This window comes from Oncorhynchus clarkii, chromosome 17 (genome assembly GCF_045791955.1).
Source record: "Oncorhynchus clarkii lewisi isolate Uvic-CL-2024 chromosome 17, UVic_Ocla_1.0, whole genome shotgun sequence".
Taxonomy (NCBI): Eukaryota; Metazoa; Chordata; class Actinopteri; order Salmoniformes; family Salmonidae; genus Oncorhynchus; species Oncorhynchus clarkii.
In genome coordinates this window covers 21,450,309-21,473,561 of record NC_092163.1, presented here as the reverse complement: position 1 = coordinate 21,473,561, position 23,253 = coordinate 21,450,309, and the positions used below count along the sequence as shown (strand labels likewise).

Below are 23,253 nucleotides of genomic sequence, written 5' to 3'. Positions count from 1 at the left end.
ACTCTCAGCTGGCTTATGTGTGACTTTCCATTGATGTTCTGAAGTGTCAAAGTAAAATGGGAATAACTCCAACCCTGCTAGTGGTATTTCATGTTTGTAACCTTGAAAAAATCCCTTTCTCTCTCCGTCAGGATGGCTCCCTGGAGCGTCTGAGCTCGGCAGAGTTTGTGTTTCTGTCCCAGGCGGTGGAAGGCTTTGTGAGGGACACAGAGAAGCTGTGCTGCAGGCGCAGTGTGTCCCTAAGGGGGGCGCTACAGAGCCAGGCCAACCGCTTTGTCCACCGCTTCCACGAGGAGCGTAAGACCAAGCTCAGGTACTAGACTGGAGAGTACAGACGCACACACACACACACTTCTAAATAGGGATTAGAGATGCAATACTTCAGGAACTTAAACCGTCTATCCTAACTGTGCGTGTGGGTTCTCTCCAGTCTGCTGCTGGACAATGAGCGGTGGAAGCAGGCAGAGGTTCCTGCAGAATTCCAGGACCTGGTTAACTCCATAGCAGATGGCAGGATCACACTACCCGAACGCAAAACCCAAGGTAACATACCATTTGAGGACAAAATGAGCACCCGCCACCTGCGGGTAGATTTAGATTTTGTCTGGTTAGAACGTCTATTTCACCAGGCAGGTGGTCAATTTGCAGGACTCTACAGTGCAAGTATTACTTTCGCGAATAAAAAGAGTCAAAGGTCAAGTGTGAGCACAGTTAGGGTTAGATAAATGCTGCAGTAGTTGTTTTCAAAGTATTTCTGCTGTTTTGTTTCATAGCTGCTAATCGCTCAAATAAATAGGAATCCTATGTCCCACCTCGCAGTAACACAGCCTGGCAGGGGAGCTAGGCACACTGAGTGAAGTGCTGATAGATTCATTTTGGAGGCGCAGGCTTAAAAGTTGGTCCAATTTACTCGAAAGTCTGCAATGTAAAACTTTTTCATGTTTTTTGGTTATTTACATTGCAAGGTTGTTTTTCAACGTTAGTTTGAGTCTGTTGCTTCAACTGGTAGCAAAGAGACAGATCCCAAATCTCGAGACCACTCGAGTGGCTCAGTTACCATGGTAACCTCCCACCCTTAAAGGGGCAGCTGAACATTTTCTGGTATTTTGGTCAAGACTCAGGTCACAAAAAATGAAATGAAATTCAGCAATATACCACATTACTTCTTACTAATATGTCTTTTGTAGAAACATTGTTTTTTGGTGTTTATGTAATTATGACAAAAAAAATATTTTGGTTAAAGACCTGAGTGGCTGGTAGATATTTTCATCTACCTGCCACAGTGGCTGGTGGACTAAAGTAAATTTTAAGCCCTGTATACCATGCTTACCATCATCTGTCACTGACCCACGCTCTGCACCACTGTCAGTCCAGGTTCCCGATGGTCAGTCCCCAAAAAACATTTGTCTGTCCCCAGACTGACTGAGTTTATTTTCTGTCTTCTTCTCAATACCAGGCACAGAAGAAAGGAAGCCAAGTGATTATTTGCACATTGATGGCCAGAAATATGCTGTTGTTGGGTAGGTAACTACAATAAATGCTCATTTCCACTCCCACATTGAAAACGTAAGGCTTGTAGGACAAATTATGATAAGACCCTTATTGACTGGTGACCTCTGACCTCATCAGCACGGTGTTACTACTGATCCGGATCTTCCTGGAGTACTGTCAGTGTGTCAACGACATCCCTTCCATCTCCACGGACATGCTCACTCGCCTCTCAGACCTACTCAAGGTAACAACCCCCCCCCCCCGTGTGTGTGTGGCAACAGTCTAGAATAATGGTCTGAGTGTTGGCTACATTCACCAGGCAAGCACCCCACCAACAAACTGCCATCAGGATGTATTGAATGGTCCCTGACCCCCCCCCCCTCCCCCCTCCTTTGACAGCACTTCAACTCGCGGAGCTGCCAGCTGGTCCTGGGGGCAGGAGCACTACAAGTGGTGGGACTCAAGACCATCACCACTAAAAACCTGGGTGTGTACCAAGGCATGTGAGCGGAGTGCGATTCCCGCCGCTCCAGTAGCGCTCCGTTCACAATCTCAGGGCATGCCCGGCCCAGCATGCATCTGTAGTCTGCTTGTGTGCTGCCATCTATAGCCCCTTGCTTTAGCTACTGCCATGGAGTTCGCTAAATATTTTCATAAAGAAACTGATAAACGCACAGCTGCTAAATCAAGGTGACTTAGAAAGATGAGGACCAAGAGCAAGAGAGGGAGTGTTCACAAACTAATGAATCATTGTGGAATCTGAAGAGACACACATCCCAAAAGCACGATGGTGTACTTACTACATGCACATGCTAAAAGAAAGGAACGAGGTGGGTAGATGACTACAGTGTATTCGTACCCCTTGACTTTTTCCACATTTTCTTACGTTACAGCCTTCAACTAAAATGGATTCAATTATTTGTTTTCCCTCACAAGACCTCATAATGACAAAGTGAAAACCGATTTTTGGGGGGGAATTCTTGCAAATGTATTACAAATTTAAAACATACCTTTATTTACATAATTATTCAGACCCTTAGCTTTGAGACTCAAATTGAGCTCTGGTGCATCCTGTTTCCAATGATCATCCTTGAGAGGTTTCTACAACTTGATTGGACATGATTTGGGAAGGCACACACCTGTCTATATAAGGTCCCACAGTGTATCTCAGAGAAAAAACCAAGCTATGAGACAGGACTGTGTCGAGGCACAGATCTGGGGAAAGGTACCAAGTCTCAATGTCCTTGAGTGGCCCAGCCAGAGCCCGGACTTGAACCTGATCGAACATCTCTGGAGACCTGAAAATACCTGTGCAGCGACGCTCCCCATTCAACCTGACAGAGCTTGAGAGGATCTGCAGAGAAGAATGGGAGAAACTCCCCAAATACAGGCGTCCCAAGCTTGTAGCGTGGTACCCAAGAAGACTCCAGGCTCTAATTGCTGCCAAAGGTGCTTCAACAAAGTACTTAGTAAAGGGTCTGAATACTGTAAATGTGATTTTATTTATTTAAATACATTTGCTAAAATATCTAAACCTGTGTTTGCTTTGCCATTATGGGGTATTGTGTGTAGATTGAGGGAGGGGGAAAAAAAACTATTCAATCAATTTTAGAAAAAGGCTGTAAAGTAACAAAATGTGGAAAAAGTCAAGGGGTTCTGAATTCTTTCCCGAAAGCACTGCAAGTGTGTCCATTGTAGAAAAGTGTTTCTAAACTAAAAATCAGGTCTCTTAAAAGTAGTATTCATTTTTGTTCTGTTACCTTTACAATAGGCCGTAATTGATTTTGGTCCAATAGGCCTGGCATATTCCCATGTTCAAGACGCTTTCTGTTCGGATAGGGTTATTTTGCCTATAAACCTTTAGGCCTGCTTATAGAAAAAAACAACTGCATCTCTGCCCAGCCTAGCAAGTGGCCAAAGGGGTGTTTAGCATCCCCAGTGGCTCTGCAAGAGTGGAGAAGAGAATGTCTGCTACTGGCTGACAAGCTCCTTCACATGAGCCTGAATCCACAGACTGGCCAAACTCCTGTTTCTAAAAATTAATTCAAAGGCACTGTCATTTTTCATTTAATTCGAATTAAATTTAAAAATTAAGTCACCGCTTATATGCGCAACTTATAGACTGTAATCATTTAATACAGCAAAATGTTTACGTGCTGAGCGCTTCATGTCCCTACCAGCCAATTGTGTCGCACTTGTAAATGCTTCAAAATATTTCTTTGTAGGCTATAGCCTTGACATAATATAAATAATTTTCACACCGTCTTATTTCCTGGCCTATTTAGTGTTAATATCCTGTTTAATATGACATGTAGCCTATTTGAAATGATATGCGCTTCTTTTATTCAAATACTTTTCATTCAAATCATATGGCTTAGTTTCAATTCTTTAAAACCAAATGGTAGGTCTAGGTAGTCACAACAATAGATGGATGTTAGTTAAATAGTGATTTTAATGAATGGAGTGAATTAGGAACGGCAGTTTAACCTGTGGGCGCAGAGCGGTGTTTCGTGGAGCGGTTGGAAAGAACTTGGAGCGCCGGAGCAGGGCGCCAGCTCTGCTCAATGAGCAGGATTTCCAACCGCTCACATACTCTGCTATGTACCACTTGGTCGTGTCCAATAAGACAAGCGCAATTTCATTTTCCATTTCAAAACATTTTAAATTGTCTGGTGTTTTCCCTACTGAACACAACCTGGTGCTTTGCTATGAACCGTAGGCTTTGCCCTACTACAGGGTTACCTCCACATTTAGTGTGTGTGTGTGTGTGTGTGTGGAAATAACCATAGTGTGTGTCTTTCCTCAGCCCTGGCCTCTCGCTGTCTTCAGCTGGTGGTTCACTACATTCCTGTCATCAGGGCCCACTTTGAGACCAAGCTGGCGCCCAAGCAGTACAGCGTCCTCAGGCACTTTGACCACATCACTAAGGTGAGCACTGACATCCACAGACCTGCACGCATGAGGACAGTACTCTAGTTCAGGGATTCACTTGTACACCGTGAGTGACACGATGTGCAAGCCTCGAGTTTTAATACTCCCCCCTCCTGTTTTGGGCCAGGACTACAACGATCACATAGCGGAGATCTCCGCTAAACTGATGGCGATCATGGACAGCTTGTTTGAGAAGGTGCTGTCTAAGGTGAGTTCTACAGGTCCGAACCGCTCTCAAACTCTCCCCGTCTAACCTGCAACACCACTTTCTGAAGATCGCTGTAGCCAGTGTCAAGCAGTGTATCAACATATCATGTGAATATCTACTTGGTCTCCTGCCAGTATGAAGTCAAGGCCCCCGTGCCCTCGGCCTGCTTTCGCAACGTGTGTAAACAAATGGCCAAAATGCACGAAGCCCTTTACGAGCTCCTACCTGAGGAACAGGCACAGGTAACATATGGCAATAATACCACAGAGATCTTATTCAATTACTTCTAATTATTCAAATTTGCCATTCTGAATAATACAATGTACTACGTAACTACGGTACCTTAATACTGCTATTATAACATACTGGGCACGTTCCAGGTTGTCTTCATTGCAGTCGCAACTGACTAGACATGTTGAGTTGAGGGTAACACTTTTTCCCTATTTTTTTTTTCCCCCTCTTTCCTCCGGGCCTTAGATGTTGTTCCTGAGGATCAATGCAAGCTTTAAAATGCACCTTAAAAGGCAGCTGGCCCGTCTTGGCGTGCACCACGACGGTGGACCTCAACATGGGTGGGTGTTTCTGTGATGGTTGAGAGAGAACAACATTTCTGTAATATTGCCCAAAAATGTGTCCTACAGTTATATTATCTCTGCTTGACCACACTAAACAGAATGCTCAATGGAGAATCTCTAGTGAAAGTGATTTTGGCCCAGAACTTGGCTTAATGTGTTTGATAAAACAGCTTCTTGTCACTAAAGGACTAATGTACTTTACAATTGCAATGGACTTGAAAGCACTTCTCTGATTTCTCACCCCACTCCAGGCTGGTGACGGTGGATGTGGCATTTTACACTGAGAATGTTCAATCACTGAGGGCCCTTGAAAAGCTGGACTTGAACATGGCTGAGATCTGGGAGCAGAAGAGGTGATGATGGGGGAGGGAGTAGTCGTCCTACCTACAGTGTGACGCCATGTTAACTCACCCTGGAGGGAAGGGAGAAACTAACTCTAATCAGGTTCTTGTTGTAAAGAGACTGTACCTGCTTCACCTTCCAGCAGCCAGCCTGCCCAGGGATCTCAGTGAAGCCACCTGAAGAGGGCAACTGTCTGGGTACAGAAAGAGAGCGGAAGTTTGGTAGTGGTGGTGCTTCCTCAAGGGAGAAATTGCCCCAGGCAGCAGCGCTGTGGGACCAAACTCTGAAAGCGGCCATGATGTAGAACAGGCTACGTAACATGGCACCCTATTCCCTATTTAGTGTACCACTAGCACAATATATAGGGAATAGGGTGCCATTTTGTACACCGACATGGGCTTTCTTTTAAAGAGCAGCTCTGAGATACGAGAGACTTTTAGGACACAACTAACTGCTGCCTGTCACCTCATCACACTGTGCAATTCAACTATAGACTTTGATTGGCCTGAACATGTCACTTACTGGAGAAGTTTTTTTATTTTTGTTCAGGTTGAAAGCATATTGTTTATCTCATGTCCGTCAACGAATAACCAAGCCACTCTGACGGATTCAGACCTGTGTTTAAGCTAAATGGTCATGTAAGTTGACCACTGGTCTTTCATTGACTAAACACAGCATTCCCTTCCATGGCACTTATTTAACCTTTTACTGTGCAATTTCTCTCCAATAATAATGCCACTGAGCATTGCTAGTTAAGTTAAATTGCTTGTCTACTGACAGACATTATGCACAATTGTTCCCCTCTCTGTAATGACCGAGCTAAGTCATTCTATATAAGGCATTATCTTCCAACAAGGCTACATCAAATGGGCAGTAAACTCCACTGCATCAGTCGTGTGACAGTTCTATCCAGCGTTCTCACCTGTTGTATTGCATGAGCGAACATTAGCCTCTGATTGTTTTGGTTAGAGCTTGACTCCAAAAACCAGTCTTATTACCCAGTTCTATTAACTGCCTGTCTGCACTGTGTGAACGTTACACCTCATCCAATGGTATATAAGAAGCAGTCTACTTCAACAAACGTGCCTACTTTTGATAACTATCAAAGACAGACAATACTATACTGTTTGAGTGCCTGTGTATATGTCTGTCTGTTGGGCCCTCATTGCTGCTCTGGTTGAGATGGGTAAGGAAGTGTGGCAAACTGAAAATCTGACCGCATGCCTGAGCATTTTATCTTGAATCCCAGGAAACTGAATAAAACATGGGACAATATAGAAGCATTTCCACTTTGTCTGTGAGGAAGCCGCTAGACTTGATGCACCCATTACGAAAGAACCATTAGACCAGGGCTCTCTGTTCCTGGAGAGCTACCCACCTGTAGGTTTTTGCTCCAACGAGATTGTTTATCAACGATAATTATTAGAAACGGGTGCACTAGTTTAGGGTTGTAGCGCACTGCAATAGACATACACTTGAGGGCCGCACCTTTGACTTTCTAGTTTTAAAATCAAGAGAGACTGACACGTTGAATCCATACTGTACTTTATTCAGGTTAGTTGGCACACAGGCAGCCCAATTCTGATCTCTTTTGTCAAATAATTGGGGGAAAATTCAGAATTGGGCTGCTTGTGTAAACGCAGCCTTAGAACCCTCTAACAGCTTTCGCATCCAACGGAAGCCTTGTGTTTGCATGGTATGCTGAACCACAACCATCCTATCCGTTTTAAGCTGATTTAAAATGACCCTGATTGCGGTAGTCTTTCTGAAGCTGCAGATAATGTATCTGAAATGGTGGATCACATAACTGTGGAACGGCACCCTGTGTCTTTCTTGCTCTGCAACAGTCCTAGGTATAGTTTGTTCTTGGCCTTGAGTCTCGTCTGTGTCCTGAAGGCCTTTAGTGGTCGAGGATGCGCAGGTTGCCAGATACAATCTTGTTTTCCAGCACTGCTCCGGCAGGAATATCAATCCTATCTCCGTGATTGGCAATAATGATGACAGTTCCCTGTGGAATGGATAGTGAGGAGGGGGCGTAGACAAATGTAACACACAAAACATCAACAGTTGGAGAGAGATGTCAAGCAAAACTAGCCCAGTATCAATTTTTTGTATTCCAAGTAAATACTATGCAATAGGAATGAGGTACCATTTCGGGTATGAAGCCTTTACCTTGAGAGAGACGTTCTTTCCAAAGGTGACGTCTCCTGAAACTGTCAGGTGATCCAGTTCTAGCATGTCTGGGATGCTCTCAAACCTCATCAGGAAGTCATGGACCTGCAACCAGAACAGGTCACTTATATACTGTCAAGAACCTATTCAAACCATGAAATATGAATGACTACCTACTTCAAAAAAGACCCACACAAATATATATAAAATCAAAATGTCTGCCATAATGACTCGACAAAATGCATTAATCTACATTTTGGTTCCATTACCTTGGTAAAAGAGCTGCCCAGCTTGACGTGTGGCGTGGAGGGGAACTCCCTCTTCTTGCTCATGGTGAGCGAGCCGGCATCCAGGCTGTAGAGGTTGGACATGACCAGCAGCAGGTCCGACGAGGTCTTGACGGGAAGGAAGCGGCTACGGGGCACGTTGACACCTAGGGCGTTGTCGAAGGCCTTGATCGCGGCGCCCACCGCTGTTTCTAACTGGATCACGTTCAGACCACCGTCCAGCGTCTGGGGAGGAGGTAGTTGAAGGGTAATTGGTGCTAACGTTCAGTGAGTTTGTGGCGGCTATTACAAAGTGATGCAAATCTAATCGTAGTTGAGTCACTCGAGGCCATGGTTGAATGCCGTCTGAAAAATATTAATTCATATAAAATGGGATGGTTAAGAGTAAGTTTCAAAGGAAACCCTAAAACACATGGCTACGAACTGAACCCACTGTAGATACAGATACCAGAATATTAAGGCTCTCCTTTCATCCGTCCTCTCACCTTGGGGTTGACGATGATCTCCATGTCCATGGCGTTCTGCTCGTGCAGCCTCTTAATGGCGGCCAGGGAGATCCACAGGTTGTTGGTGTTGAAGATCTTAAACTTGGTGACCGACTTGAACTCGTCCACGTGGGCTTTGGGCACCTGGGCAATCTCCAGCAGACGCAGCTTGTCGTCGTACTGGATCAGCGTGCCACCCTGCGGAGGAGATTGAGAGGCGTGGCAGAACCATGACCAGTCAGGAAATGATACTCTGTATGCCATTTTACATTGAGGTACAATACGGATCATACAATTGTAGGGAAGTCACTTTCATCATGATCTTTTCATCCTCTACCATTGTTGCTTTATCACTTTTTAAATGTCTTAAATCTTTAGCCCCAAGGTCCCCAAATACTGCCGAGGTGAGGACTCTGACATTCAGCGACAGTAACAATTTAATGAACCAGCAGTACCCCTTGCCTGCTTCTAGCTAGCACCCAAACCTCTGCTCACCTTGACATCTGCGCGGGTCTTGTCCGTGACCTCCATGATGAACTCGCAGCGCTTGTCTTTGGGCTGCGTCATCAGGTGATTGAGGATGAACAGGTCCACGGTGGCGCCCAGGTTGTCAATGTTGGACACGAAGATGTACTCCTTGCCCGCGGCGATCAGCTGGTCCAGCAGGCCGGAGTTGTAGAAACTAGCGTAGATGTCTCCGTGGCCGGGCGGGTACCAGGCGTCGCCGTGGTCGCCGTGCACCCCCAGGTCCTTAGCCACGGGCAGCAGGGACTCCTTGTTGATCCTCGGGTATCTAGATGGGCAGGAGGAGAGTTTTATTTACCTTTATCTATACAGGTAAGTCAATGAGAACCGATTCTTATTTACAATGACAACCTGTCAAGTGCGGTAGAGGTGAGAGAGGGAAATGGAGAGTGGAAAAGAGATGGATGGGTGTAAAAAGGAGAGGATGTTCAGGAAAGAGTTAAGGAGGATCGTAATAGAACAGGATCATGTCCAGTACAGAGAAAATGGAATGTACCTGAACTTGTCCAAGAGCAACGCTCATTAGGATTTTACATTGCAAAAACGCTTTAAAACAGTGTGCCCTGCTGAACACAACCCATGTGTGTATTTCTGTAGGTGCGGTGTGTGTGTGTGTGTGTGTTACCTGCTCTGGTTGAAAGTGTGGATGTGCACCCGGTGGTGTGTGTACTTCTGCAGGATCTTCTTGGTGTCCTCGTCTGTGTTGAAGGAGTTCATGAGAACCAGAGGCACGTCCACGTTGAATGTCTTGTTTAAGTGCTGAGAGGGGGAGGCATTTTTACAACTGGAGTTTGGCTCCCAAATAGTTTGTCATTCAGTCATAAATTATGTTGAATGTAGAAATAGGAATATCTAGTACTACAATAACTAGCTCTAGTTAACATTCAGGCTCATACTGAATAATAACTAGCTCTAGTTAACATTCAGGCTCATACTGAATAATAACTAGCTCTAGTTAACATTCAGGCTCATACTGAATAATAACTAGCTCTAGTTAACATTCAGGCTCATACTGAATAATAACTAGCTCTAGTTAACATTCAGGCTCATACTGAATAATAACTAGCTCTAGTTAACATTCAGGCTCATACTGAATATTCTGATATTTAATTGTTATGTTCACTCGGACCAAAAAAAATGGTACAGTATCCTCTACCTCTATCTGATGGACAGTGAGGTCCAGGAAGGTGTTCTCATTGCGGACACTGATGACACTCTTGGGGCCCTTGCAGCCCATGCTGGTGCCCAGGCCTCCGTTGAGCTTGACCACCACCAGCTTGTTGAGGCTGGCCGCTACGCTGTCCGGCAGCACCTGGGCCTTGATCTTGTCATAGGGGTGGATCTGCAACAGGGAGGGAAAGAAGTACAGGTCAGAGGTCAGATACTAGGAGTAGCCTGAAGATTTATCACTTGCCCAGAAATGTATAGTTGTTTAAACACAGACTGGCAATGTTGAGAACACTTCAGTGCAGGCCACACGTTCCTCCACTAACAAAGTAGTGAGTAAGTTACACAGAAATGACAGAAATTGATGGATTCTATTAAACAATGGGGAGGGTCCAGAAATATCAGTTTAGGCTACAGGAATTTGTTGCGGTTTGGTCGTTGTCAATAAAATAATTGACCTGTCCAACAGGTTAACCACAGAGAAGACTCAACTTGCCGACTGCTCAGCTCACTTGCCCCGGGCAACCTTTTATATCAATCCCTGTGAAAGTGATCCTTGATGTTGGATCTTCAGTTCAGCAGTTGACAGCTTGGGGGCAGTATTGAAGTTGCTCATGGTAGGGTGCGGGGAGGTGGAGTGCTCTGTTTTGGAGCGTAGGAGGGTTGGAGAGGAGGAGGGAGCTGGCATCACTCCAAACACCTATTACGCAACAGTGCTACTCAGTGAAGCCATGGCAACAGCTGTCAAAACCCAGAGCGGTGGAGCTAAAGTACATCCTCACACAGAGACTGAGGGGACAACATAACACCCCTGCAGAAAATGCCTACATCAAGGTACAGCGGTAGCCTACATAATTGAAAAGGGCAAACTGTAATATGGTATGTTTTACTGTGAGCTGAATACAGTAAGCTAGATGGGGTATAGTCAGACTTTGTGGGTATAATTAACCATTTGAATTTCCTTTCCTGTACTTCCAGTCATTTAGAATACTTCCCAGGGGACAAGGAACAGGCCCTCTGGCCTTTACTGGCCCCGCTGTTGGCAAATGGGAAAATGACACATGTCCTCTTGTGTTGTACAAGGAGTAAATATAGAGTGGGTGTGTGTCACACTCAAGACCTTAACTTTTACGCAATCTGTTACACTGCCTTCAACACACAGACACACCTCCTTACTTTACCTCCCTCCCATCACCATCCTCCTCACATGCATAGACAGACGCAGGAGGGTGCGAGGACACCTCCTGCTCAACGTTTCCACACACTTCCTGCACCGTCGGAGGGAGGTTACCCTTTCAGAGTTGGCATGGTAACAGGCAGCCAGGCCTCATCCTCTTCCTTACTGCTCACACCTTCATGGGACGAACCATTGAGACAAGAGTGTGACCATGAAGGAATTCAAACCATGAAGGAATCCTCACAGTATCTTGACAATGTCTTCCCACAGATACACCCACAATAGGCCATTTCAAAGCTTTCCTATAATTTGATATCCCAATGCTATGGGCAGTGTTCTCCAGGACCAGACAGATTAGGAGAAAGCCTAGTCCTGTACTAAAAAAAAGGCTTACATTCTGGGAAACGTGCCCTATAGGCTACAGAGGAGGCAGACTATGTACTTCTCTCAACAAACCCCATTTACTGTTTCACAGTGTGTACTGTATTCAGTGTGTATGGACTATTGGAAAATACACAAAGCAACGTGTAAGACACGGGAATAGGGAACTCCTTAGGAAAACACCTCACGTGAGTTGTTGTTAGGTGGTAGAGGGTTCAAAAACCCTTTTTATAGTTCAACCACTAGGCTGATTATCGCCACAACTATAGCCCCTTTTAGATGAATAGGAGTCTGGAGAGCCGGCTCATTCTACTTCCCTCAAGACATACAGGCTAAAATAATCTTCAATAAGGATTCTTCTGAGTTAAATAGCTGACCTTTAGCTACAAAAAATATATTATTTTAAACAACATTTAGGCTAAATCTTTATGTTGGTCACCATTTTGACATGACCAAAGACTGGCCCAAGCTCTACAATATCCAAGACCTCACAACTCTCATGTCAGAAAGTCAAATCAAGATTAAATGTCATTAAATGCCATATTACAACCTATGTGTTGTGATAATTGCGTTGTTTGCTCTATAACCTGCTAGTTCATATTCCTTGCGAACGTGATACAAAAGTATGTGGACACCCCTTCAAATTAGTGGATTCGGCTATTTCAGACATCTGTTGCTGACAGTTGTATAGAAATCAAGCACAGGGGCACAATGTATGAATTTATGGTCGGATCAGAATCTGCGTTATAATCATTGGCCAGTACGGAGAATTAAGTCAAGTCCAAATCTACCATCCATGGCTAATTTACACTGAACAGAAATATAAAAACGCAGCATGTAAAGAGTTGGTCTCATGTGTAATGAGCTGAAATAAAACCTTAGACATTTTCCATATGTACAAAAAGCTTGTCAAATTTTGTGGACAAACTTGTTTACATTCCTGTTAGTGATCATTTATCCTTTGCCAAGATAATCAATCCACCTGACAGGTGTGGCATATCAAGAAGCTGATTAAACAGCATAATCATTGCACATGTGCACCTTGTGCTGGGGAAAAGAAAAGGCCACTCTAAAATGTGCAGTTGTGTCACAACAAAATGCCACAGATCTCTCCAGTATTGAGGGAGTGTGTAATTGGCATGCTGATTGCAGGAATGTCCACCAGAGCATTTGCCAGGGAATTGAATGTTAATTAATCAACCATAAGCCACCTCCAACATCGTTTTAGAGAATTTGGCAGTACGTCCAACCAGCCTCACAACTGCAGACCACATATAATCATGCCAGCCCAGGACCTCTACATCCGGCTTCTTCACCTGCAGGATCGTCTGAGACCAGCCAGACGATCCTGAGGAGTATTTCTGTCTGTAATAAAGCCCTTTTGTGGTGTAAAACACATTCTGATTGACAGGTCCTGCCTCCCAAGTGGGTGAGCCTATGCCCTCCCAGGCCCACCCATGGCTGTGCCCCTGCCCATTCATGTAAAATCCATAGAGTATGGCCTTATTTATTTATTTAAATTAACTGATTTCTTTATATGAACTGTAACTCAGTAAAATTGTGGCACGTTGTGTTTATATTTTTGTTCAGTATAGAAAAGGTTAAATTTTAGCTAACAACACAACGAGATTCAACAATTCAAGTTGTTTCTGCCAATGACATATTGCTCTTGATGTGATTGGAGTGAAGCAAGTTCCAAACTGACTTCCCGTGACACTCTTTTTGGTGCGCCAGGACCATTCACAGTTGAGTTCGCTGATTGGCTATTATTTTATAGTTTTGTTTTTTGGTTTTCTATGGTTTTCTAATTACTAATTTCATCACCATGAACATTTTGCTCTCGAAGACATGCCAATGTTTCTTACCTTATGGGGGGATCCTTCCCAACACACAATAGTCTCTCGTGGCTCTGTTGGAGTCAAGACCACACAGCGTCTGAAGGTGTGGGTTCACCATCGTCAGTCATAACCCAGCACAATAAGATGCGTTTACCAAAGTCTGGGGTATTGAGGTGAAGTGCCATTACTCTCAACAACAAAAAGAGGTTACTTTCATTGTGAGTTACGTAGTTCCCTTTACAAAGACAAAACCAAAACCAACCACCATTAATTGAAACTGAATTTTAGAAAATGTGATGAGCAAGGCTTCCTGTGTGGTCTTTCAAGAGAATTACAGTCTCTCAAACTCATAAGGGTTGAGATAATCCATGGGTTTTCTGGGGATCTAACAGAGTTTATTCATGAACCAAATGTGGTTTGGGCCAAAGTAATACAGTCCGATCTGGCAACAGACTGGACTAGATTTAGAGAAGTGAAACAGCACTTATAAGGCAAAGAAAGAGTTTTACTAGAGTGAAACAGAAAAGAAACAGAATAATCTCTTTAGAATGTGGAAAACTATCAAATCAAAAGTGTACAGGTTGATGGTACAATGTCTGAAATGCTTTCTATAAATACTGTAGTGCCACAAAGTTCCATACTTGGGCCATTATTATTCACTAGGCTACTCAAAATGTAGGGTTCATTCCATGTACTTAGCTAGCCAACAAAGCATTAGAACAACTAAATATTAAGAATGCAAACTCGAGGTGCATTTTCAGGCTTCCTAGCAGCCATGGACTTCAAACAGTCAATCTCTGCAAAACAAGCAATATTGACCTAAGAGCAAAAGCTTTGCGTTTTGCAGATACTGTGTGTCCTTGGCGATGAAGCGATTACATAACTGGGAGAGAATGGAGAATCTGGTAGAGAAGCAGACGGTATCTATCGGATAATAGAAAAACACTTTACATGGACTTTTGGGGAGATTCACTCAATGTTAGGTACATGAACTCACAAGTCAATATTGTGCAGATGTATTGCATAAGGATAAACTATTAACCCTTTCAGAGCCATACAGCTTCAGTCGATAACAAGGCGAACTACAACATGATGAGATTGAACTCATAAGAACTTAACACAACTTCAAACTCAAGGTCTCCAAGGTGACCTGTGTCTATGTCACAAGTGGGGAACGAGTCCAGATCCGGTTTCAAGTTCCTTACTCCTAGCCTTATGGTCGTGACCATGTACCACGTCCCAAAACAAGACGGTCTTAAGACGGTCCTAGAATGAGGTTGCTAGAGCAGATAAGCCGACACACCCACCCATGCACACCCACGAGGTGGGTTCGGGGCAGTGTAAGCCAAATATCACCCCAGGCCAGAATCCTGCTCCCTCAAGGCCGTGCTTTCGAATGCTGGAGAGGTCAGGCTATTTATAAGGTAACCTATGAGCCGGGGGTTATTTCAGGAAGGTGGGGTGTCAGGCTCTCAGAGATACTGAAATGTCACCCAGGTGATAAATAGCTGGCTGGCTTTGGCCCATAGCTACACACTCTGTTCTTGGATCTGGTTACCTCGTTTCAGTTCTGTTGGTGCGGGGTGCTTGTTTCCATACCTTACTACGTACTCATTATAATCTGTGGGCTTCACGAGCTTGGGAATGTAGACTCACAAACAAGTGTGTGCATCTATATACCAACTGGATGTAGCCTTCCTGCATGTGGCCTAAGTGTTCCATGGATCAGTGGTTCCAGCCCAGGTCTCCCTGAAACGCCCCCCCCCCCCTCCTTCCTTTAACGGAGTCTACCTCCTGTCACCGTAGGCACTCTCTTGACCAGCACTACTCAAAACGCTACGTTCTTCGACATTTAGTCTCGGGGAAAAGCCCACGCCCCAGTGACCCTTAAGCTGTAACACTCCCTCTCTGACTGGAGCCTCACATGTTCCAGTCAGCTGGGAGAGGATGGGGACGTAGACCATGTGGAGGGCTTGGTGTTCTGGCACCTGGCTCCCGTCCCAGTGGAGGAAACCCAACACTGGGCTTTCTGTCCCAGACTCTCCCCTGGTATGCTGCAGGACGACAGGACCACAACATTCTGCCCCCATAGAGCCAGTGTCACATGACAGCCACTGTAACTCTACAGCTCTCATGTTCAGTTCAAAGGGGCCGCATCTATCAGCTCAGATGTTCATTGTAGAAGAGGGCTTTGGCCTACAGATCTAATCTCACCCAACATACACATAGAGATGCTACACTCAAAACAGTGTTTCTGAGACCCTAGTTTGTGGACTAGCACTAAATATGCAACAAAGACTTTATTCAAAATAAAAGAAACTACAGGTCAGATAATCCCTTGTACAAGAGGGTCTATACCTGCAGAACAATGGATTTCCAATGGTAAGGAAGGGATCCATTTTTAGACACAGGATGATCTGTATGACAATGTCTTGTCATTTCTTATGCAAATAACGAATGCCTGAGCTTTAAAACCAAGGTTAAAACCAAACTACTCACCAGATCCTCTGGGGGCTTGTGGATCTTGTCCCATTTCACAGAGGGTCCTTTCACCTGGAGAAATCTGTGGAAGAGGTTCTTAAAACCCTCAAAGTCCTTTTTGGAAATCTGAAACAGAAAGTGCCAAAGGATCAGACTCTGCATGGATGCAAATGATCAAGATCCACATTATTGATATATTATAGCATCCAATTCACACGCAGAACATAGCTTAATAAAATACTGACACGATTGAAATCATAACATTACTAAAGCCTAAATCAGTGTCTCCCAAACCTCTAGTAACTTTAGCCATCTCCACTTAATTGATGTATTCCAGAACATCTGATTCAACTAATAAAGGGCTTGATTTTTGGGGGGGTAATTTGTTTTTTTTACACTCATATAGCAGTCAACACAAATCCATGAGCATACCAAATATGAATGGATACGAGCAACATTTTTCATTTACAAAAATCGAAATCAATAATGTCCTGTGGTCTTGAAGAGAAGAATTAATCAACGAGCAGAAATATGGGATTGGTAAACTAGACTTTGGTAGTCAGTTTGTTTTGGCTGCAGGTGTTCCTGCCCGTCACTGTGATTCAGTCAGGGGTTAGCCAGTCTAGGAATTGAGATTTTAGGAAGCTGACGGCGAAGTCAGTGTAGAGTTGCGTCCGTCTTTCATGAAGCCGGGTTAGGGACAGGGTCTGAAGTGCCTCAGTATAACTGGATTATCCTCCTAGGATGGTGCGGCATACCCTCTTCTGAATACGCTCCAGGTCACCAGATTGGGCCTGGTTCAGTGAGCTGTGTCAAGCCGGGGCGCAATATTCCAGGGTGGGGCGTCTGTAGTCGGTGTAAATGCAAACCAGGTCTTCCTGTGGCACATGGAACCTTAAGGCGGCGAAGGACAAAACGTTTTCTGTTGCTCTTGGTTACCATAGTAGCAAACTGCTTGCCCCATTGTAAGTCTTTCTGTACCATTAGCTCTAAAAAGTGTTCACACTATCACACACTTTGAGCTCCTGGCCCTCGATCCAGAAAGGGTATGGGACCAGATTTAGATCGTCAACATATTTCCACCTACTTTCGACATCCCGGGCTGCGCTGTCAATGGCTGAAAGGAAGATGAGAGGAACCAGAAGAGTTCCTTGAGCCACATCTCCTGTCAGCCTGATAATTAGTAAAACATTTGAGTCAGGTGTGCTTGTACTGGAATAGAGTACCACAGTATGAGTCATAAAACCTAATGGTCAAACAGGGACATGGTGTTATTAACCGTGTAAATCTCTAGGACAAGGTGACTTTATCAATATATTTGCCTGTATTTTACCCCCCAAAAATGAAACGCTAATTAGCTGCCAATTTGGCTATCATAAAGAACTACCAGTGACATGATCTGGACGAGACTGCCGAATCGAGGCAAGGGTAAGAATCTCTGGATGAATTATCGAATGTTAGCAATGAATAAATTGGCTACATTTCTTTAAAAATGGACAATTCTGTGAAATGTCTTGTGCAAGTTTTAAATTGATACAATAACTGTTAGCAAAGGTGTCAGCTAGAGATGACGTGCAGGAGCTTGCAGGGATTTTTTGCATGATGTCTACTTTGGTGCAAATTATCATTTTTGATTTTGGGGGGGGTAAACCCTACTACACCGACTGACGCTCGTCGGATGTGGCAGTGCTTGAAAACTATTACGGACTACAAAGGGAAACCCAGACGCGAGCTGCCCAGTGAAGCAACCCTACCAGATGAGCTAAATGCCTTTAATGCTTGCTTCGAGGCAAGCAACACGGAAGCATGCACGAGAGCACCAGCTGTTCCGACGACTGTGTGATAACACTCTCGGTAGCCGATGTGAGCAAGACCTTAAAACAGGTCAACATTCACAATGCCGCTGGGCCAGACGGATTACAAGGACGGGTACTCAAAGCATGCACGGACCAACTGGCTAGTGTCTTCACTGACATTTTCAACCTCTCCCTGACCGAGTCTGTAATACCTAGATGTTTCAAGCAGACCACCATAGTCCCTGTGCCCAAGGAAGCAAAGGTAACCTGCATAAATGATTACTGCCCCGTAGCACTCACATCGGTCGCCATGACGTGCTTTGAAAGGCTGGTCATGGCTCACATCAACAAAATCCTCCCCGGAAACACTAGACCCACTCCAATTCTCATACTGTCCCAACAGATCCACAGATAACGCAATCTCAAATCACACTCCACACTGCCCTTTCCCACCTGGACAAAAGGAACACCTATGTGAGAATGCTGTTCATTGACTAAAGCCTAGCGTTTCACACCATAGTGCCCATGAAGCTCATCACTAAGCTAAGGACCCTGGGACTAAACACCTCCCTCTGCAACTGGATCCTGGAATTCCTGACGAGCCGCCCCCCAGGTGGAAAGGGTAGGCAACAACACGTCTGCCACGCTAATCCTCAACACTGGGGCCCCTGAGAGGTGTGTACTTAGTCCCCTACTGTACTCCCTGTTCACCCACGACTGCATGGCCTAACACGGCTCCAACACCATCATTAAGTTTGCTAACGACACAACAGTGGTAGTTAGGCCTGATCACCGACAACGATGACACAGCCTATAGGGAGGAGGTCAGAGACCTGGCAGTGTGGTGCCAGGACAACAACCTCTCCCTCAAAGTGAGCAAGACAAAGGAGCTGATCATGGACTACAGGAAAAGGCGGCCGAATAGGCCCCCCATTAACATCGACGGGGCTGTAATGGAGCTGGTTGAGAGTTTCAGGTTCCTTGGTGTCCACATCACCAACGAACTATCATCTCCACTCAGGAGCCTATAAAGATTTGGCATGGGTCCCCAAAGTTTTACAGCTGCACCGTCGAGAGCATCCTGACCGGTTGCATCACCGCCTGATATGGCAACTGCTTGGCATCTGACCGTAAGGCGCGACAGAGGGTAGTGCATACGGCCCAGTACATCACTGGGGCCAAGCTTCCTGCCATCCAGTCCCTATATAATAGGCAGTGTCAGAGGAAAGCCCCAAACAATTGTCAGAGACTCCAGTCACCCAAGTCATACACTGTTTTCTCTGCTACCGCTCGGCAAGCGGACCCTTTTTTAAATTTTTGCCTAAAAATACATACCCAAATCTAACTGCCTGTAGCTCAGGACCTGAAGCAAGGATATGCATATTTTTGATACCCTTTGAAAGGTAACACCTTGAAGTTTGTCAAAATGTGAAAGTAATGTAGGAGAATAACACATTAGATCTGGTAAAAGATCATATAAAGAAAATAAAACAACTTTTTTTTTACCATCATCTTTGAAATGCAAAAGGAAGGCCAATATATGAATCTAGGCATAATTTAGATTGTGGCCACTAGATGGCAGCAGTGTATGTGCAACGTTTTAGAGGTTTAGACTGATCCAATGAACCATTGCATTTATGTTCAAACTTTTGTATCAAGATGTGCCTAATTGGTTTATTGATAACTTTCAGTTCATAACTGTGCACTCTCCTCAAACAATAGCATGGTAGTATTTCACTGTAATATCTACTGTAAATTGGACAGTGAAGTTAGCTTAAATTCTTGTTAATCTTTCTGCCAATATCAGATATGTCTATGCCCTGAGAAATGTTCTTGTTACTTACAACCTCATGCTAATCGCATTAGCCTACGTTAGCTTAACCATCCCGCGGGAGACCCACTGATCCTGTATAAGTTCACAGCATCTACCCCCAAGCAATAAGACTGCTGAACAATTAATAAAATGGCCACCGGACTATTTACATTGACACCCCCGTCTCACCAATCCTATAATAAGCATACACAGTTAAATACTTTTTGATGTGTCATATAGGCTACATCTGAACTCAATATTTGTATTACAAAATGTGCATCATTATTTCTCTAGTCTGTTGATGCAGTCTGTTTGGTGAAGCGTAGACTTTCATCATTTCCTGCCCACTCCCTATAATCAAAGCATTCTGCCCGCAACCCTCCTTTTTGACCTTTGCCTAATGGCTTTCATGTACGTTACAGTTCAGTGTGTTCTAAATGCCCCCATTGGTATAATCATTAGAACTCCCACCTAGCCCATCTCACTGTTCGTTCCTAAACCCTCCGGTCTCCTCAGTGGGTTTTAATTGCCTTTTCTCCCCCCTCCGCAGTCTAACTTTAATGTGTTGTGTTTGAAGTGAAACGAGGAGCAGAGTAAAAAATGAACCACTTACTCTACAGAGCGAGAATGCTTATCTTGTAAGCTTTTGCCATCGTGCCAATGCTTTAGTTAGCAGTAGCAATGCTAACTGCATACAAACTGCTAAGCAGGGAGAATTGTCTTTCCAGTTTCTGGTCATATGGGTTGTGCACTGTGCTTGTTGGATGGCATGGTAATAGCTGCTGCTTTTGTAAGGTGAGGACTCAGTGGTGATGAAAAGTGACAATGATTTCTGTGGGAATGTATGGCCTACATCATATAGAGAAGGGGTTTAAAAGCAAGCATGCTGGGGCTTAAAGTAAACAAGGGAGAAAAGAGTGGGGAGGTGAAAAGATGGGAAGAGGAGCAGAAAGAGGTAGAAAGAGCGAGTCCATGTTGTGAAATCATGAAGTGTGTGCATCTGTGTTTGACCCATTGAGAGAGACACAGATCATTCACCATCCTGTTGCCCTGCTGGGCTGAGTTCTGGGAGGGTAAGACATTTCCTCACTCCTCCAAAACAACCACCCTAGATACACAAACATGCACCAGGTACTCTCGCTCCAAACTCCTAAACCCCAGGCCCACCTCCTGCTCAGCCCCCTTGGCTGTGGTCAGCAGCTTCTCCAGCTCTTTGTGCATGGAGGTCTCATGCTGCAGCCGCAGCTTCTCCTGAAACTCTGCCATCCCGGCTTTGCTGAGATCTGCCGGGAGAAAGGAGAGAGAGAAAAAAAGCAACAGAGGAGGTATTTCATCATTCAGTCTGCTTGAACCATTCAAAACAATCAAATAGTATGAGGCCAAAGGGGAGAGAGAGAGAAAATAAAGGAGTTTGTTTGTTCATTCTGCAGGAACCATTCAAAACTATCAAAGACAGAAAATGGTCAGTTTAAAGATCAGTCAAAATCTTCTTGAAACAACTACATGCTTGTGTTCTAAAGAGCGAGGCAGCTTGTAGTCATTCATAAGCAAGCAAGCACATTATTTTACAATAAGTGAAATGGAACATGGTTAAATATGATGCCATGCAAATGTCTACCCACATGTTGGCTTATTGGATCTATTTTAATGGACATCTAGCATTTTCTTCGTATGTCCATTATACCATGAACAAGTTAAGCCTATTGGGTCAATATTATCCATATGTAAGTAATTTAGCAGACGTGCTTGTCCAGAGCGACATACAGGTGCAATGAGGGATGCTCAAGGGCACAAACAGATTTTTCACCAAGTATGCTTGGGGATTCGAACCAGCAACCTTTTGGCAACGTTCCTAACCAATGGTAGCCTACCTGCCCCTCCATTATTGAACCAGTCAACTGTGGTTCATTCACCCTCTGTTCAACATAGGATGTATTATGTTAAGAAAATAATATAAAAATACCAGCAACCCAGCTCTGGTTACAATTGACATGCAATTGTTACAATTGACATTTTCACTCAAGATGAAAATATCTCCCACTAAGAGATTGATAGCCTAATTTGGCAATTTCCAGTATTGCATAATACTGATGTGGTGAAATCTATAGCCTCAGTAGCCTAAATTCAAGATGGCATCAGAAAAAATAGATAAGTAAGAAGAATGCACTGCCTTTCAAAAAGTGAAAATCATTCCAAACTAAGAGAAGACAAAAAGTGACTTACAGATTCATGGAAAATATAACTGTTTAAGAGCCATCAATAGCAGACAGGTACAGAAAACGTACCTTCAAAAACAGACATCTTTGGACGTATGATAAAATATGTGCCAAAAAAGTTTATCCAAACAAGATCCCAAAAGTCTAGGCTATAGTCTTCGATAGTCTTCAGTAATTTGCCAGAAAATATTACAATAAAAGATAAACGTCAATGACTTGACACCAGATACCAGTGACAGCCGCTCGCGCTTGAGAAAATATGAACTGCAGTCTCAATAAACAACGTACCAATCCATCAGTAAACCAGACACCACTCATCAGTTCAGATGTACTGTTCTCAGTTCTCCCACCTCTCTAGAATTTCCACTAGATAGCACAGCGACAAAAGTCTAAATGGGCTACGTGGTCAAAATTCCAGAAAAAAAATTGTTGCTGCTTTTTTGGTGTTAATTTAAGGATAGACATAAGGTTAGCAGTGTGGTTGAGGTTAGGTTTAAAATCGTATTTTAATAAGATTTTTTTGTAGAAATAGGCGGGGTTTTGGACTTCGTGGATATGGTAGTTAGTGACAAACCCTCAGCAGGGAACAATCGCTAAATGTCTCACTAACGGAACTAAGTTACACGCATAACGTTATTTGATAAGTGCTTGCCAGCTGATATGTCCGATGAATGTATATGTAGGCTACAGTGCCTACATGTAAACCTTTAGCACAGCAGCCGAGAGAGTTAGGAATTAATATGGAGTTAATGTATTATGGAACACGCATTTCTGGTCGTATCCATACGTCACATTCGTGGGCAAAATATGTGACGTTAGATTTGCCCACATTTCCCCATAACGCAGTTCCTTGAATAGCATCATAGCCCTTCTATAGCATGGTTGGTCCTACCCCGCCGTTGATAAGCGGCTGTTTAGCACTCTGGCGTACAAATACATTATTTGTATTGATTCATTTGACCCTGGGTTGACTTTAGCCACACGATGCGCTATCTTGGTTACATGCCACTGTACATTTGGAGACGAAGTGGCAGGGGCAAGTTAGCCATACTGCAGCAGCGGTAGCAACTAAGATATCCATGCCAGCAGCCAATTGTTTAGTTTATAAGGCTCTAGTAGTGCATTTACATCACACGCAACATGTTTCAAACGTAATTCATTGCATTGGCTACCCACCTGACGATAATTATTTTGAAATCAATCCACCAAAGAACTCCAAGGTGCTTGGCTACTTTAGCGAGCTGGGTTTCGGCCTATGAAACAAGTGACAAATTAACACTTTAAAAGGTACATTTTCACTGTCCTGAGGAGTATATTTATTTTTGACAGGCTTCGTGTAACACCAAAGTAAAACCGGAAATGTCGAAG

The 23,253-nt window shown here is 44.1% G+C and overlaps 2 protein-coding genes across 6 annotated transcripts in view; one reads left to right on the top strand and one right to left on the bottom strand.

Annotated features, from left to right (window-relative positions):
• Positions 1 to 7,090, top strand: part of LOC139370511 (vacuolar protein sorting-associated protein 54-like) — an 18,411-nt gene extending 11,321 nt beyond the window's left edge. For both annotated transcript variants that reach the window (XM_071110035.1, XM_071110033.1), the window contains 10 exons: positions 132 to 313; positions 431 to 543; positions 1,457 to 1,520; positions 1,630 to 1,735; positions 1,891 to 1,978; positions 4,298 to 4,419; positions 4,550 to 4,630; positions 4,765 to 4,872; positions 5,108 to 5,202; positions 5,457 to 7,090. In XM_071110035.1, the coding sequence (XP_070966136.1) occupies positions 132 to 313; positions 431 to 543; positions 1,457 to 1,520; positions 1,630 to 1,735; positions 1,891 to 1,978; positions 4,298 to 4,419; positions 4,550 to 4,630; positions 4,765 to 4,872; positions 5,108 to 5,202; positions 5,457 to 5,562 (1,065 nt within the window). In that variant the 3' untranslated portion in view covers positions 5,563 to 7,090. The remainder of the gene's footprint in view (positions 1 to 131; positions 314 to 430; positions 544 to 1,456; positions 1,521 to 1,629; positions 1,736 to 1,890; positions 1,979 to 4,297; positions 4,420 to 4,549; positions 4,631 to 4,764; positions 4,873 to 5,107; positions 5,203 to 5,456) is intronic.
• LOC139370512 (UTP--glucose-1-phosphate uridylyltransferase-like) lies at positions 7,081 to 23,253 on the bottom strand. Of its 4 annotated transcripts, none has more exons than XM_071110037.1 (10): positions 23,062 to 23,253; positions 20,837 to 20,952; positions 16,079 to 16,186; positions 10,173 to 10,358; positions 9,642 to 9,775; positions 8,987 to 9,284; positions 8,492 to 8,689; positions 7,989 to 8,231; positions 7,720 to 7,824; positions 7,081 to 7,555 (listed from the first exon to the last, which is right to left on the bottom strand). In XM_071110037.1, the coding sequence occupies exons 2-10, from the start codon at positions 20,933 to 20,935 to the stop codon at positions 7,448 to 7,450; spliced, it is 1,479 nt and encodes a 492-aa protein (XP_070966138.1). In that variant the 5' UTR covers positions 20,936 to 20,952; positions 23,062 to 23,253; the 3' UTR covers positions 7,081 to 7,447. The 4 variants fall into 4 exon arrangements, with proteins under 4 accessions (XP_070966138.1, XP_070966137.1, XP_070966140.1 ...); XM_071110036.1 differs by lacking the exon at positions 23,062 to 23,253 and adding an exon at positions 21,955 to 22,615; XM_071110039.1 differs by lacking the exon at positions 23,062 to 23,253 and adding an exon at positions 22,174 to 22,414.